General features: G+C 41.3%; 1 protein-coding gene across 3 annotated transcripts in view; it reads left to right on the top strand.

The window, feature by feature from the left end:
* Positions 1–2919: 2919 nt before the first annotated feature.
* Positions 2920–17684, top strand: part of SLC44A3 (solute carrier family 44 member 3) — a 72396-nt gene continuing 57631 nt past the window's right edge. For 2 of the 3 annotated variants that reach the window (XM_030825021.1, XM_030825020.1), the window contains exons 1-4: positions 2920–3056; positions 5918–6054; positions 6901–6994; positions 15989–16149. In XM_030825021.1, coding sequence (XP_030680881.1) covers positions 2923–3056; positions 5918–6054; positions 6901–6994; positions 15989–16149 — 526 coding nt within the window. In that variant the 5' untranslated portion in view covers positions 2920–2922. Of the gene's footprint in view, positions 3057–4264; positions 4369–5917; positions 6055–6900; positions 6995–15988; positions 16150–17684 lie in introns of those variants that run through there. The other variant, XM_030825022.1, reaches the window with a different exon arrangement.

Below are 17684 nucleotides of genomic sequence, written 5' to 3'. Positions count from 1 at the left end.
AATTTCGAGATTATGTATGATTGCTGGTAAACTCCATCAGGCTGTGCGGTTATAATCCTGAGAGAGTCTGTTGGAAGCCGAATCTTGCTGCTTTTATACTTAACCTTAGAATTGTAGGTAACAGCAGAAAATGTCTCACCTGACATTTTCAAAGGCCACTTTCACGAAATCATCCATGCCAGCCTAAGGCATGCTATTTGCTGCATGGTAAATGATTAATTTATAGAGCAGGGTAATAACTACCAGATAGTAATTACCTTTGTTGAAAAGAATTTCATCTGAATAGGCCCTAAAAGATCATGTTTGTTCTTCTTTCCAAGTGAGAAAAGAATTTGTTTCACATAGACAGGCTTGGTTACAGGCACAGTGGAAGGTTAGGTCTGAAACACATAATCAGATGTTTTTTGTTGCTTACGTTGGAACTCTCCCCTAGGAGCTGGGAGAGACAGTGCACCTACAATACCTTCTGCTTAACTTCACAGATGGTTGGTGTTTTTATTTGAGACTGCTGTTGTATAAATGCAGGGAGCAGCTGGCCTGCCTTGTGCCTGGCAGCTTTGACCTCAAGCTGTTATTGTGATTTAATGATCTGAATTAGCCCCTCCACAGCTTCAACTTAGAACCTCACTACCAAACTCTCAGCCCAGCAGCTGAGAATCCTGGGCTTTGTAGATGACCTATCACAGCCTGAAGAATTGTGAACCAGCTGAGAGGTGGCATGGAGCTAGAAACTGCTTTAAAATTACATTTCATTTGCAAAATAAGTCTGAAGGTTTTAATATATCCAAATTCTCATTATGGCATTCTGTTTTTAGAGTCAGAGTCCTTAGCTCACTGGCTTTTAGTATTTTTTGCAACATTTTTTATTCGCAGGTATTTAAAACAGAGCAAGGAGTATTTTGTTTTTGGATTTTTTTTTTCTGCCTCCGTTGTTCGGCTTTCAGGTCTTGTGACAGGTGTCCTGACTGGTGATGGTGTGCCCTGAGTTAGGGCTGGACAAAGGCTTGGGGGAAGGAGCTGAAGTTATAAGCAGATATGGTTCTTGCAAATGCAGCACTGGCCTGTGTTTATATTTGCATTAAGCACAAGGAACATTAAGCACAAGTCTCAAAGTCTGAACTATCTCTGCCTCTACTTACCCCTCCAGTATCCTCTCCCACCCTGCCTTTTCCTATTCATCCCTCAAGATTCCATTTTCCTGATTTTGCAGGCACAGTTGACAGTGACTACCTTGGTGGCCCCACTAGACCAGTGTACACACCTCCTATATCACCTTTCATATAGAATCGCAATTGCATGTTTGAAATTAGGACAATGAAGGTTTATAGTAGTAGTTTCTTGGAAGGCCGAGGCAGGAAGATCCCTTGAAGCCAGGAGTTCAAGACCAGCCTGGGCAATAAAGTGAGACCCTGTCTCTACAAAACAAAAAAATAATAATCATAAAGTCATTGTTTTATTAGCAGGGACTCAGGAATCCTCAAAAACCACTCCCACCTCTCCCACCCAGAAAAACTTTCCATTCTTCACCACAGGCTTCCCAAAGGAAAAAATGATGGTAAATGGAAGACATCACTTTGTTATTCGATTACTGGTGAGCTGGGCAGAAGCACATGACCCCTTTCCTCCCTCTAAGTCCAAACACAGTCAAGACCTTACTACACTCCAACTCGAAAGGACAAGACAAGCATGTCAAGGCGCAGTCAGCTTGCCATGCCAGCCACATTGGCAAACAGAGTCACACCTACTCCACAGCCTTTAGGTAAAGGGTGAGTGACACACACTACTAGCAAAGGTGACCCATTCATTCTAGAATCTGACCAGTTAGACTTAGGATCTTGGAGAGTGGGGAAGGACAGGGAGCCTCCTTCCCCAGGAGGTCTGCAGCCCGTAAGTCCTGCTTGCCTTCCAGGCTGGGTTCCTGGAGGGCAAGGAGTAGGTTCTGGTCATTCCTGTGTCTCCCAGTAACAAAGTCTCAAGCACACACTGGGCACTTGAAGAATGTTTGTTATTTTGATTTCTAAATTAGTAATAAATGCAGAATGTCTAGAAAGTATTTGAATTTAGGACAATGTACCTTTGCAGCACAAGGTATCAATACTATATATTAATGAATAGTGTATTATATCTGTTCTCCTGGAATGAACTTGTCAATATAGAGTATTAAATGGTATCCTATATATTGTATACAGTACTGGGAAACTTACTAAGTTTGCATTATGGGAAGATACATATTCAATCTTGGCAGAGAGCCTGTCAGTATATATTAATGGCACAGTTGTTTGAACTGAAATTTCGAATATTCCACATTCACTATGAGAGTGGATAAAAATGATGATAGATCGCAAGATGTTCTTGTCCAACAGAATTCCTATGGTTCTTTATTTTGTATGTCTTAAGCAGTTACTCCAAAACACTATTTGCAGATTTGTGAACAGTGTTTCAGTACATATCAACTGTGTTGCTTCTGCAGAATCCCCTAAAAGTAAGAAAAGAAAAACAAAAAAAGTAGTAGAAAAAAAAAAAAACCTCGGGGAAAGAATTAGCATAGCCCTAAAGCACTTAAGTAAAGCAAGAACCTCAAGGGAAGAAAAATTGAATTGTCCCAGTAAAGTTAGACCAAAAAGAAAAATGATAGATTCTTAAGGAAAAGGTTAAAAAGCACAAAGAGGTAAGAATGGAGAGAAATCTGTTTCAGTGGATTAGATTCTCTCTCTACGTAAATGTATAAGTAGCAGAGGAGCAGGATGCTGATAGATTGGAGTTGCTGACACTGTTACTGACGGAGCGAAGGGGTGTGATGCTGGAGAGCTTCACATTCCACCAGGCTCCATTTTATATCAGCATCTGCAGGGGTGTGGGGCATCGTGCACTCAGCTCTTTGGCCAGGCTCTCATATGCCCCCGGTTTTGCCAGGTGTTTATCATGGGCTACTCGGTGGTGGCTGGAGCCGCAGGAAGACTCCTCTTCGGCTATGACAGCTTTGGCAATGTGTGTGGCAAGAAGAACTCCCCCGTGGAAGGGGCCCCCCTTTCAGGGCAGGACATGACCCTAAAAAAGTAAGTATCTAAGTAAGTATCTAAGTAAGTCCCCAGTCTGTAAGGAGCTGTACCTCAAAACTTTGTATAAATTCATCATTTAGAGCCTGGAAACTTTTCCCATTCAAAACTCTGTGAGCCTATTTCATAAAAAGGAAGGCTGGGTGTAGTACAGGTAAGAGTACAAGTTTTAGAATCATAGTCCTAAGTTCAAATTCAGCCCATGCTACTTTTCAGCTGTGTGATCTTGGGCAGAGTACTTAACCTCTCAAAGCCTAGTTTTCATCTCTCTAAACTAGTTATTATACCTACCTCACAAGGTTGTTTTAAGGATCCATGAGACACTGCATGAGCTAACGTATAATAAATGTTAATTGCTGCTATTATTCTCCATAATGAATCAGAATGTTACCAATCGTATATGTTTGAACCCTACATCATCCACACATTGTTTCTATGTGGAAATACCCGAATGCCACCTGGAACGCTGGGGACCTGTGTCCCACCCCTGCCCCAGCTATGGCACTGCAATGTTGCATTCTTCCCCCTACTCCCTTACCCCACCTCCCACAGGGAAACAGAAAGGGGAGAGAAGAGCTGGGAATCCCCTGGAGGGGAGAGAAATCCCTGACCATGAGCTTCTAAGATGGAGACTGCCTTGTAAGAATTTTTAAGATTTTAGCTCTTGCTTCACATGACAGAACAAAAAAATTATGTTTTATTTATTTTTATTTTTTTGAGACAGAGTCTCACTCTGTCACACAAGCTGGAGTGCAGTGGGGAGATCTCAGCTCACTGCAAGCTCTGCCTCCCAGGTTCAAGCGATTCTCTTTCCTCAGCCTCCCAAGTAGCTGGGACTCTAGGCACCCACCACCATGCCTGGCTAATTTTTGTATTTTTAGTAGAGACGGGGTTTCACTGTGTTAGCCAGGATGGTCTCCGTCTCCTGACCTTGTGATCTGTCACCTTCGCCTCCCAAAGTGCTGGGATTACAGCCGTGAGCCACCACACCTGGCCAAAAAAAGGATTTTTAAGACTCAATAATAAAAGTAGCTCCTAGAAGAGAAATCCTAAGGATCTAAATAAATCCTGAATATAAGTTTGGAGTTACCAAATACAAATCTCAGACTAAGCCTCTTATCTTCCTGTGTGTTGCTCCTAAGGGGGCTCTTGCTCTTTCTGGGCATGGACTAATTAGGGGGCATTTTCTCCTGCACTCGTAGAGCCATTTACAAAGAAGACAGGAGGAGGAAGGGCGACTTAGATGCCCATGTGCTCCCATTTCACATTGTGTTCATAATGCAGTGTCAACAAACAGTCATTCCTGGTTGAAGTAAGTATACATTCCATTATTCTCAAAAGCCAAAAGGTAGAAGCAACTCAAGTGTCCATCAATGGTTGAATGGATAATCAAAATGTGATATGTACATTACAATGAAATATTAAAAAGGAAGGAAATTCTGACACATACTACAGCAGGGATGAACCCTGAGGATGTCATGCCAAGTGAAACCAGTCACAAATATACAAACATTGTATGATTCCACTTATATGAGATATGTAAAGTAGTCAGATTCCTAGAAACAGAAAGTAAAATGGCGATTGCAAAGGGCTGGAGGAAAAGAGGGTGGGAACCTATGTTTAATGCGTACAGATTTCAGTTTGGGAAGGTGAGTTCTGTGAATGGATGGTGGTGATGATAGCCCAACAATGTGAATATACTAATGTCACTGTACACTTAGAAAGATTCAGATGGGGCTGGGCGCGGTGGCTCATGCCTGTAATCCCAGCACTTTGGAAGGCCAAGGCGGGCAGATCCATAAGGTCAGGAGTTCAAGACCAGCCTGGCCAACATGGTGAAACCCCGTCTCTACTAGAAATACAAAAATTAGCCAGGTGTGGTGGTGGGCACCAGTAGTCCCAGCTACTCGGGAGGCTGATGCAGGAGAATCACTTGAACCTGGGAGGCAGAGGTGGCAGTGTCATTGCACTCCAGCCTGGGTGACAGAGCAAGACTCCGTCTCAAAAAAAAGATTCAGATGGTAAATTTTATGTATATTTTAACACAATTTTTAAACTTTTTCAAAAATGTGTATATCACACACCCAGGAAATCTGTTCCTCATCTCCTATTGCACCACCTTTCTCCCATCCCCAACAGGAGGGAAAAAAACCTTCTGGGACCCCTTCTCAAGGTCTCTCCCATAGAGGGCAGCCTACAGGGTCTTCCTCTGCCATTCCTGGAGTCTCGAAGCCTGGATAAGTGGTGGACAAGGGTCTGGAAGCTGTGGCTGCTAGCGCATAACCTGCTGATGGCAACACCAGTTTCTTTCTTGTCCCCCCTCTATGCTGCCCCTGGGGAGCTGCAGGAGGGCTCTCCTGAGTGTCCTGGCTCTCAACCTGGGAGAAAGGGGGAAAGACAAGCCTTTGGTTCCCAGCCTTGGCCCCCTCCTTTCCACTTCTCACTTCCCTGTGTTCAGTTATTCTCTGAAGCATATTTGAACACTCTTGCGTACAAATGTGTTCTCCGTGGAGTCCATTGAATAGTTTGTGCATTGGCCTGATCTGGCGATCAATGGACAGTTTAATCAATCGCTTCTTTTCCTCAGATTTTCTCAGATAACTCCCTAGTGTTATCCCCTAGACAACACTAAATCTGGAGAAATAAAGCTTTGTTAACGTTTTTAGATAGTTTCCAAGCTGCACAGCTTCATGGATGACCACCAGTAGGCATCATGAATGTTCAATTATGCTGAAACAATTATGAAAGCGTGCCTGGGTGATCCCTGCATTTGATAGCATGTGAATATTTTTTAAGGCCCACAATTAAGACCAGTGAGAGGCAATGCTCTAACACATTCTTCTGTTTCATCTATTTCCTAGACACGTGTTCTTTATGAATTCCTGCAACCTGGAAGTCAAAGGTACGCGGCTCAACCGCATGGCCCTCTGTGTAGCCAACTGCCCTGAAGAGCAGCTTGACTCCCTGGAAGAGGTCCAGCTCTTTGCAAACACCAGTGGTAGGCACTGAGGCCTGGTTTGTTCTTTTCCCCATGATGGGGTAAGCTGTGGGGACCTAGATGAGATCATTTATCCTGACCCTGCTTTCTCTGGAAAGCTGGAAGTTTTACTTCCTTGTGGGTGCCTCTTGTGTGGAAAGACCGTAAGCATTTTCTCTTGAGCTTGTTCAGGTTATTTTTGTTCTATCTGGATTTATCTGAAGCCCTAGCTATTCCATGTATGCTCCCTGCCACTGCAGGGGAATGGTCATCCACAGAGAGAGAGAGGAGACAGCCCACGTTTGAGACCCAAAGGCAGGGTCAGAAGGAAGTCAGAGAGCTCCATGCTCGTGGGCACTTCCGGTCCTAGAGATGTACGTGCAGGCTGCGGGTAGAATTGCCGACAGATTGGTCTTTTCATGAGATTTTCGGGGCCAATAGATACTTCCACTGAGCAGTGGGATATCACAACTTGTACCAGAAGCACTTGTATAACTAAAATACCTTGTACTGGGTCCACTGTTTAGAATTTTATCTGCCTGAGAAATGGTTTGCCAAACTTTTAAAAATTATTTGCAAAGCCAGGTTTAAACTATCAAGCTTCTACAAGAAATTGTTTTCAAATATGCTTCAGATTATTTTAGGACCAATCATATAACTTTTAGTTTTGAATTTGGGGTTTTGAAGAGAAAGTAAGGAAGAGAGGCCCTTACTAGACCTCAGATTGTATGCCTATTATTTTTGTGTTTCTATCACCCATAGACCTTGTAGCTGATTCTTTCTCCTTTCTGGTTTTGTAGCATGGCTGTGGTTTCCTTACTGACTCACCTGGAAAGAAGGTATAATGTCTGTGTGTTCTGCTTCCAGGGTCCTTCCTGTGTGTTTATAGTTTGAATTCCTTCAACTACACCCACAGTCCAAAAGCAGACTCACTGTGTCCCAGGCTACCAGTTCCTCCAAGGTAAAAGCTTCCATACTTTTTCCTTAACCCTAAACAAAAGTTACTGGGTACTTGGTGTGCATCTGTTACTCTTCTAGGCATTGTGGGAAGGAGATATCAGAAGAGCCCCTGCCTGCAGGGAGCTTACAGTCTATGGAGGCCAGGGATAAAAACATGGAGGGACTATTTGCAGTATGCCTATGGATAAGAAATCAGGCTAAATAAGGAGAAAACTCAGCAATACACGAGTCTTCAAAGAACACTACAGCTAGCAAGAAGTAACATATGAATTATTACTAACAGGGTGATTTTATAAATTAGTGTGTATTTTTTTCTACTCCAACTATTTATTGCAAAGTAGAAATCATTTACGTTGGCTGGGCATGGTGGCTCACCCCTGTAATCCCAGCATTTTGGGAGACTGAGCCAGGCGGATCACGAGGTCAGGAGATGGAGACCATCCTGGCCAACGTGGTGAATCCTCATCTCTACTAAAAATACAAAAATTAGCTGGGTGTGGTGGTACGTGCCTGTAGTCCCAGCTACTTGGGAGGCCGAGGCAGAAGAATCACTTGAACCCAGAAGGTGGAGGTTGCAGTGAGCTGAGATCACGATACTGCACTCCAGCCTGGTGACAGAGCAAGACTCTGTCTCAAAAAAAAAAGAAAGAAATCGTTTACTTTTGGCTTTTGATCACAATTAGACTTTGTTAGTTTTTATTGCTCTAGATATCTTCATAAGAAACAGACCAGATGGACAAGGCCAAGTGATCACCACACCTTTCTTCTCAATGAAAACAGAAAGCACAGGTCCTTATCAAGAGTACACTTGGTGGGCTCCTCGCAAGGTCTTATTCACCCCTGTAAATTAGTGTACTACCTGGCACATGGTAGGCACCTTACAAATATTTGTAGAATAAAGTTGTAATGATGGAGCAGTGGTTGCATTGCCATGGCGAATGGCTCATGTTTATACCTTGGAGAAGGCTAAGGGGAAAAATACAATGAGTGTTTATTGCCACCATTATGATGCTGAGATGTACTAAAGGAAAACTTGTATTGATTTTGAATTGTCATTCTTTTGAAAAATGTGAGTATGTTTACAATGTAGGAGACCTCTCTGAAAAATCCCTGAGGAAATAATGATGATTTAATTAAAACAAAGCATTATTCCAATCCTCTAGGATGGTGTTTATTGAACTCTTGTTTGGGACTTACAGTAAGAAATTTATTACATCCCAACTCCTGTATGCACATACCTTCATATGTCCTTACCTATATAAAACAAAACTAGAAATCTCACAAAACAACATTTACCCTTATTACATATGATTTATACTCTTAGTTACTATTCTGTTGCCTTTTTAAAAATAATGTATTTCATAGTCTTCTAACTGGTTGCGAGTGAAGCTTGAAAAATGCTGAACTAGCAGGTGCTCACAAACACAAAAAGACTTGAGAAGGTTTAAATCACATTGGAGGCAGAAAATAGCCATTTTGTGATATTCTTTTCTAAAATAAATACTCCAAGTTGTAAGTAATTGAAGGACGAGAGAACTATTTGCTGAGGGGAATACCCATTTCATTTTTCTATAATTTTTTTTTTTTTTTTGAGACAGAGTCTTGCTCATGTCACCCAGGCTGGAGTGCAGTGGTGCGATCTCAGCTCACTGCAACCTCCATCTCCCAGGTTCAAGCAATTCTTCTGCCTCAGTCTCCCAAGTAGCTGGGACTACAGGCACATGCCACCACGCCCAGCTAATGTTTGTATTTTTAGTAGAGATGGGGTTTCTCCGTGTTGGCCGGGATGGTCTCGATCTCTTGACCTCGTGATCCGCCCACCTCGGCCTCCCAAAGTGCTGGGATTACAGGCATGAGCCACCACGCCTGGCCTATAATATCTTATTTTTTAAATTCTGGTAATTGTAAATGTGTTTATGATATTTTACATTCTGGTAAAATGTAAGGTATCATAAACACATCTTAATGAAACATACTGAACCCAATTTTTTAAAAAACTAGACTGTTTTAGTAATAGGTGGAAGGAAAATTCTCTAGCACTTGGAGAGGAGGACTTTTTTAAGAACACAATTTGTAACTGTAGATGTAACTACAGATGGAATTGAAAGAGAATGGAATTTTTAATATTGTAATTTAACCAGAGTTGGATAAACTCTCTTCTTAACTATAAATGGGATGGCAACTGTAATTCCACAGGAAGCTTATATCTTGATACTTATGATGATAACAGCAAACATTTATTGAGCTTTTGATACTTTTCTAAACCCTTAACATAATTTGGGCCTCAGAAAATGTCTATATTGTAGGTATTGTTTTCATCCCATCTTACAACTGAGAAAACTGATTCAGAAAGGTTTAAGGTCATACATCCAGCAAACGGAAAAGCTGGCATTCAAACCCAAGCAGCATCTATGTTTGAGTCAAGACTTGGTTTTATTTTGACTGGTGAGTGGCCTTCCTAGACTCACATCAAGCTGGGAGAAAGAGTCTCCGTACCCTGTGTCATAATAGCACCATTTCTTCTCACTCTCAAGCCGGCCCTAGTCCTTTTCACCCTAAATGCAAATGTTTCCAATACTAACTTTTCAAGTAAAGACAAAACCCTTGACTGAGTGGCCTTTTTTGGACAGAAAGAGACAGAGAAATAGCCTCAAGGGCTCCATTCCCTTTTCCTGCACAAGCAAGTGTTTGTTTAAGGTGAAAATGATCATATTTATCATGGAATAGCAGTGCCAAGACTGAAAAGCTGGGTGGGTGAGAAGGGTGGCTATAGGGCCAAAGAATATTTTCTAAATACCTCTTTTTGACTGAACTGATTGTGTCTTCCTCGTCTGCCGGTCATGTGAGGTATAACATACCCTTTTAGAGTAATGGCTAAATATCAAGAAGTTTGTGGACCTAGGTATAAGCTTTTAAGAGCAGTGAAAAAGCACTGCAGAAGATAACAAGCAAATAGATCTTTTTTCACTTTGGTGTTCAACATGGTAATGTATTTTGAATCCCTCATGTATTCAAAATCTAAAAGGCATGGATATTTTCCCCCCAGTAAATTCTAGTTCTACCCTCCCACATAGGCGCCTGTGCATGTCACCGCGTGGTTTGCTCAGCTGAATTCCATATACATGGTGATCTAAATATACAGGCAGCTTACCCAATGACTTCCTGCAAGTTTGAGTGGCTTTGCTAATGGGAAGAAGAAAAGCAGAAGTGGTGAAGAAACCTCAGGCCATGGCCTAAAGATGCATCCCTGTGAGCCGGGCGTGGTGGCTCACATCTGTAATCCCAGCACTTTGGAAGGGTGAGGCAGGCAGATCACCTGAGGTCAGGACCAGCTTGGCAAACAATGGTGAAACCCTGTCTCTACTAAAAATACAAAAATTAGCTGGGTGTGGTGGCGGGCGCTTGTAATCCCAGCTACTCGGGGAGGCTGAGGCAGGAGAATAACTTGAACCCGGGAGGTGGAGGTTGCAGTGAGCCAAGACCGCGCCATTGCACTCCAGCCTGGGCGACAAGAGCAAAACTCCGCCTAAAAAAAAAGATGCATCCCTACCCCAGCTAATGAAATACTCTAAATCTCGAAAGGCGTGGTAGTTGCATAGATGTATATGTTTATCAAAGTCTCTAATTTTATGTTTAAGATCAGTGCATTTCATTGTATATAAATTTTACCTCAGTAAAAATAAGAGGAATTCCTTACATTCTGAAGTGTATTAAGTTAAAAAAAATAATAGAACAGTGTGCAGTATACTGTCTTTTGCATAAAAAGTGGAAAATATAAGTGTATATAAATCTATAAATATATACATTTAGGTATATATTTGCTTGTATAACCATTACATCAAGCCTGACTTACAGGATGTAGTCAGAAAGCAATTTAATTTTTGTCTTTCTCTGTCTCTTTAAATTTATTCAATGAGACTAGTTTTTTCTGCCCCTGAATAAAAACACAGGCAATTCCCAAGGCTTCTTTGGTAACTTTTAGATAATACATACTGAGTCACTTTAAGTTGTAACAGGCACTTTCAATTCAATAATTAAAATGTTCAGCCCAGACCAGGCACAGTGGCTCATGCCTGCAATCCCAACATTTTGGGAGGCCAGGGCTGTAGGATTGCTTGAGGCCAGGAGTTCAAGACCAGCCTGGACAACATAATGAGACCATGTCTCTACAAAAAATTTAAAAATTAGATTGGCATCGTGGATATGCCTGTAGTCCTAGCTGAAGCTGAGATGGGAGGATCTCTTGAGCCCAGGAGTTTGAGGTTATAGTGAGCTGTGATCATGCCACTGCACTCCAGCCTTGGTGACAGAGCAAGACCCTGTCTCAACATTTTTAAAAAAAATTAAAAAATATTCAGCCCAATGGGATAAACTTCTCACTTGATTGGGGGTTCAGACTTCTGCCCCCTGCACACTTGGCCCAGGAGCAAGTGGGAAGGCCACAGTCCAGAAAGGAGGCTGTAGTCAGCTGTTCTTCTCCTCTGTTTATTCCTCCCCTCCTCCCAGCTTGCTAAAACAGGTTTTGTCTAAGGGGCTGGTGCAGCAAAAGTGAAGGAAGAAAAGAGTAGCAGGAACACATTTACTTGTCTGATACTAATACCAGCATTCTCTGGGCTTGGGAGATGTCCTGGCCAGCTCTTTCCCTCGTGGGCATGTTTTAGGTTCTCTGGGGCTACCTCAGAGAGCAGCCACCTCCAGCTCCTTCTGCCAAAATCCCCACAGCCTTCTACAGGGCTGTCTTAGACACGATCAGTGGCAACCCATCACTGGGACTTATGCACATGCAGCCCACAACTAGACCCCAGGAAGCCCTCTGCACCCTTTGCCCTGACGAATGCCCTGGGGGCTCTTAACTCCCCGGCTGTAGCTCTCTGCTGTTAAAGCCGCTCACCCTCCAGATTCCTTGGGGTGGCTCAGACCTTAAGCCAGGGGATTCCCTAAGCTCTCTGAGTTTTCCATGAAACCCTTCTCATCTGACTTGGGAATAGTACCCTTTACCCTCTTCCCCTTGGGAATGGGGATGGAGTCACATGACAAGTCTAGTTAAAAAAAAAAAATTTCAACTCTTCAGAATTACTCTTCCAATGATTCTCTGTACTTGTCATCACCTGTGCAGAGTAGATTTTACTATATGCAAATAAAAATTAAAATCAAGATGTCAGGAGATCTTAGGATAGAGTGTAGAGGGTGACAAATTACTAATAAGGAGCTAATGTGAGTAACTTTGGAAAACAGCTTTGTGACTAGATACTGTAAGCTAAAGACAAAAGGAACTGTACATAAACACTGTACTCCAGATAGTACATTTGTTTATCAAATAGCTACTGGTTAACAATTGTTTTTTTCATTTTTTAAAAATTCCCTAAACAATACAGTATAATGGTTAGCAATTCTGAAATTACATACTAGAATCGATTATAAGGCCTAGAATCGATTATAAGGCCTAGAATCAGTAATACCCCACCATACCCAATACCCAGATCATGGTTTCTAATCATCGGTCTTCAAGGGTTCTTTGGAGAAATGCCAGGTTCTAGGACTTGGATAAGGAAAATACCAGCTACGTCTGGTATCATCATCCTGTAGCATCAGAAAGTAAGGAAGTGCTCAAGAAAGAAAAAGAATAGGTCTTGTCAAAAGGACACAGATGCCTCGTAGTGGCCAAAGCTGGAATAGATTGAATAATACAATTAAGATTATAACCCAAAGAAAAGAATAAATGTTGATGAGGCCATACTGATATAAATAAATAATTGAATAAATAAATAAATGGGGGGAAGGGATAAGTCTTTTTTTTTCTTTTTCGAAACAGTCTCGCTCTGTTGCCCAGGCTGGAGTGCAGTGGCATGATCTCGGCTCATTGCAACCTGTGCCTCCTGGGTTCAAGCAATTCTCCTGCCTCAGCCTCCCGAGTAGCTGGGATTATAGGCACCCAGCATCACGCCTGGCTAATTTTTATATTTTTAATAGAGACGGGGTTTCACCATGTTGGCCAGGCTGGTCTCAAACTCCTGACCTCAAGTGATCTACTCGCCTCGGCCTCCCAAAGTGCTAGGATTACAGGTATGAGCCACTGCTCGGGGCGAAAGGGATAAATCTTTACTTCTTCCTCCAAGAGGTGGAATTTCTCTCTGTTTGAGAGTGGGCTAGGCTTAGTGACTCATTTCCAAGGAATAGAGAGGGAAAAGAGAAAAATAACAACTTTACATGGAGAAACCCAGCAGGTACCACCTTAACCAGGTGATCAAGGTCAACTTCACCAGTGTTGTCGTGTTCCTTGATAGGATTCTATGAGAAAGGCACTTCACCTCTGTGGCACTCTCCCAAAATCCTGTTGACTGTAGTCTAATCATGAGAAAACATGGAGAAATTCTACAAATGAAGGGACATTTTACAAAATACCTGACTACGAATCTTCAGAAATGTCAAGGTCATGAGAAACAAGGAAAAACTAAGAAACTTGTCACAGGCCAGGCACAGTGGCTCACACCTGTAATCCCAACACTTTGAGAGGCAGAGGTGGGAGGATGGCTTGAGTCAGGAGTTCAAGACCAGTTCAGGCAACATAGCAACACTGTCTCTACAAAAAACATAAACTGTCATGACCGAAGAGGAGACATGACAATTAAATGCCATGTGCTATCCTGAATTAGATCCTGGAATAGAAAAAGGATGTTATGGTGAAATCCAAATAAAGGCTGTAGTTTAGTTAGTAGTTTAGTGACAATGTTAAATCTTAATTTTCACAAATATACTATGGTTATGCAAGACGTTCACATTAGGGGAAGGTGAGTGAAGGATACACAGAGGAACCCTCTACCATCATTACAATTTTTTTGTAACTCTAATATTATTCAGAAATTTAAAGTTTACTTTTAAAAATGTTCTGCTTATCAACTTCCAACTCTTTTATGCTCTCAGCGTGGATGTGGGTTTAAAAATAATCCAACCACTTTTCTCCCACCTCTTTTTTGGCACGCCCTGAATGGTGGAGTCTGGCGTCTCATTTTGGAGTAGAATATTTATTATCTTTGAGCTCAGCTGCAAATTCCATTTAAACTTCCTATGATATTTACATATGCTAATAAAAGTCTCTAGAATGGTTTGCAAGAAACCAAAAATCATGGATGCCTGTGAGGAAATGTACTTCAGTAGCTCAGGGACAAGGAAAGGCAATTTCTTGCTGTTTGGTCTCTTGTACCTTTTGGAATTTAAGTGACGCGAATGTATTACTCCTTCAAAAATGTAATTACAAAAAACACCGTTTGTGTTACTATTCTCTTGAACCACTATCCAGTGACTCAAGAACTGTTTCTGTAATATTGAGACTTCTGGAGAAAGATTCTTCCATGTGTTCTATGTTGTGCTTCATTAGAAGCTTGGGAAGTCATTTCTTTCCTTCAGGGCAATGAAATCTTTTAACATTTGGGTTCTCCTTTGTTTCCTTCTTATACATTGCACAAAATGATTGGTGATTGGGTTTTGAGCAGCTTTTTAGATAATTTGACACTTCTTTGGTTGGGATTATTTCCACCATTTGGGGTTTATGGAAAGAAAGAAGAACAGGACCCTGTGAAGGTATCAGTGGCCTCATGAAGATTCATTAGAATGCATATTTCTAGGCTTTTTTACATTTCAGGAAGGGGCTAAAAAAAGGTCAACTTTCTCATCTACCCAAGGCAGTTATCAACTGCAGCATCAATCATACATTTACTATCCATTTATTGAGCATGGCTCATAGCAAGGCTCTCAAGCCTCATATGCCTTCCTAAACAGGACGGAATGAAGCTAATAGTGTCGTTAACACAACTTCTGTCTCATCCAGTTCACATCCCTAATAGTTCCTTACAGAAATAAAATTCTTTTGTTGGAGTTGGTAGTTTGTGTCGAAGAAGGGCTAAGACAGGAGAGTAAAAAATATGGTTCCCACTGGGCACAGTGGCTCATGCCTGTAATCCCAATACTTTTGAGACATCAAGGCGGATGGATTGCTTGAGCTCATGTTACCCAGCCTGGGCAACATGGTGAAACTCTGTCTCTACAAAAAATGCAAAAATTAGCTGGGCGTGGTGGCACGTGCCTGTAGTCTCAGCTACTCAGGAGGCTGAGGTGGGAGAATAGCTTGAGCCCTGGAGGTGGAGGTTGCAGTGGCCCATGATCGAGCCAGTATACTCCAGCCTGGGTGACAGAGCCAGAACCTGTCTCAAAAAAAAAAAAAAAAAGTGGTTTCCCCATAAATAAAATGTAGTATATGTACACATACCACAGAGTAGTATTTAGCCTTAGAAAAAGAAGAGATCCTGCTATTTGCAACAACATGGATGAACCAGAGGATATTATGTTAAGTGAAATAAACCAGGCACATAAGGTCAAATCCCATGCATGATCCCACTTGTATGTGGAATCTAGAAAAGTCAAATTCATGGAAACGGAGAATAGAATTGTGGTTATCAAGGATGCGGGCAGGGGAAATGAGAGATGTTGGTCAAAGGATACAAGTTTCTGTTACGTAGGATGAATAAATTCTAGATATATAAAGTAGAGCATGGTGACTATAGTTCATAATACTATATTGTATATTTGAAATTTGATACAACAGATCTTCAGTGTTCTCAAAATATGATAACTGGGAATTTATGAATACGTTCGTTAGCTTAACTGTAGCAATCATTTCATGAAGTTTATATATACCAAAACATCACATTGTACACCTTAAATATGTGCAATTTTTATTTTTAAAAATGTTGCTCCCCAAATTTAGGTTTTTGGTTTCTGTGGGTTCCCATAATCAACTTCCTATTCAGAACATCAACTAATCGATGTAGCAGAGCATACCTGCCTGGCTTTCTAAGGTGTGCTCTGCAAATGGCATGCTAGACCCCTCTCTATTACTATAGTTCTTATGCTTTTTTGGTTATTGAGAATGTTAAATAAAATCTTTTAAAGATAAATGTTAAGTAAACATTTTTGCCATCTTTTTTTTTTCTGTTTTTAGCAAGTCATTTCCCTTATTTAACCGATGTATCCCTCAAACACCTGAGTGCTACTCCCTATTTGCATCTGTTTTGATAAATGATGTTGACACCCTTCACCAAATTCTAAGTGGAATCATGTCGGGAAGAGATACAATCCTTGGCCTGTGTATCCTCGCATTAGGTAATTCTCAGTTAAGTTAATTTTAGTAGTTGTTTATGGAATGCCAAAGTTCCTAGCACTTTTATATGTTGTACAATGAAAATTAGCCTCTTGTTTTAAATATAAAACTCTGTGTTTTTTAATAGATATTTTCGGTGTTTCAGATTTAAGTGGGGTGGGGGCAATAAGAATAGAGGAACAGCTGGCCCTCTGGCAGAAAGCCTCAGTGGGTAGCGTTGCCTTGATATACTGACCATGTTCTAGTGTCTCCTTCTCACTGGGGATGGGTATATAAAGCAGATTGCCAATTTGTGGATGCGACATGAAAAATACAACTGTCAGGGTGACCAGAAACCATGTCTTCTGGCCAAACATGCCTCCACCTGTAGGTGAGCCAGATCGGAAAGCTGCTTGGTGAGCAGGGCAAGGACGTGTGTGCATCCATGTTAAATGGAGTCAGACTGCAAGGGCCTGCTGTATCCTGCTCCTCTAAGGGACATACCTGCTTTGGGTTGTAGACAGGTCAAGGCCTTGAGCCTTCTCTGGGCATTTCTGGAAGCAGCTACCCACTCTTGACCTTCTGACTTCCCATTTTCTATGTTTCAGTTGGCTGGAATCAAGAGCCAACTTTCTCTTTGAACAGGTTAATACACTCTGCCCGTTTAGACAGTGGTAAGAGCCTATTGTCTCCTCGCTTTCCAGTGGCAGCCCGCAAACCTCTTGGTAGAGAGAAACTTTGGTCAGACATTAACATATTTCTAAAGTTAACAAATTGAATTTTCCACAATTTCATTACTAAAAGGTTCCTAATTCCTGAATGCTTGGGGATATTTAACTAGTCACTATTATGACTTTCAGACTTCTTACTTAGGCTGAAAATGACTTCAATTGACTCAAACAAGATGCTTTGACTCCCAAATACTGGCTTGGTTACAATATATAACAAAAAAAGCTCGAGTTATTCCTGATATCTTATATAATGACCTAATGTCCCTGCAAGGACATTGTCATGTACTTATTAGATTCATAATGGTATTAACAGCTGTCGTTTACTGAGCACTTACCGTGTGCCAGGCATTGTACTTATTCTTCACTCATTAAAACCTCATCAGAATCCCAGTACCACTCATAGGAGACGAAACTGAGGCTTAGAGAGATTTAGGACTTGGCCAGTGTTGCACACCTAGGAGAAGAGGTGGCAGAACTAAGGCTCAAACCCAGATCTGTGTGATCCCAAAACCCACCTTACTAAACATAACTCCGATCTAGATGCAATCCTGATTTCCTATGTCAAAAAAAGTACATACAGCTTATTTCATGGTTAGGATCTTAAATTCTTCATTTTAAAGACATTATTAATCTTTCATATTTAATAAGAGTACCTTAGAACATGTAAAATTAGAACTTTACATAAGCCCAATATGAAGTCAAAAGATTTAAGTGTGATAAAAATTTTAAATGGTTCATTTGGACTTGTAAGAAAAAAAGATTTGGGCATTTGAGAATAATATTGCTATAAAATTTTTTTTTCTTTCTTTCTTTCTTTTTATTGAGAC

Source organism: Nomascus leucogenys, chromosome 12 (genome assembly GCF_006542625.1).
Source record: "Nomascus leucogenys isolate Asia chromosome 12, Asia_NLE_v1, whole genome shotgun sequence".
In the NCBI taxonomy this organism is placed as follows: Eukaryota; Metazoa; Chordata; class Mammalia; order Primates; family Hylobatidae; genus Nomascus; species Nomascus leucogenys.
Note: the sequence above shows the minus strand (reverse complement) of the source record. Positions and strands in the feature narration are given on the sequence as shown.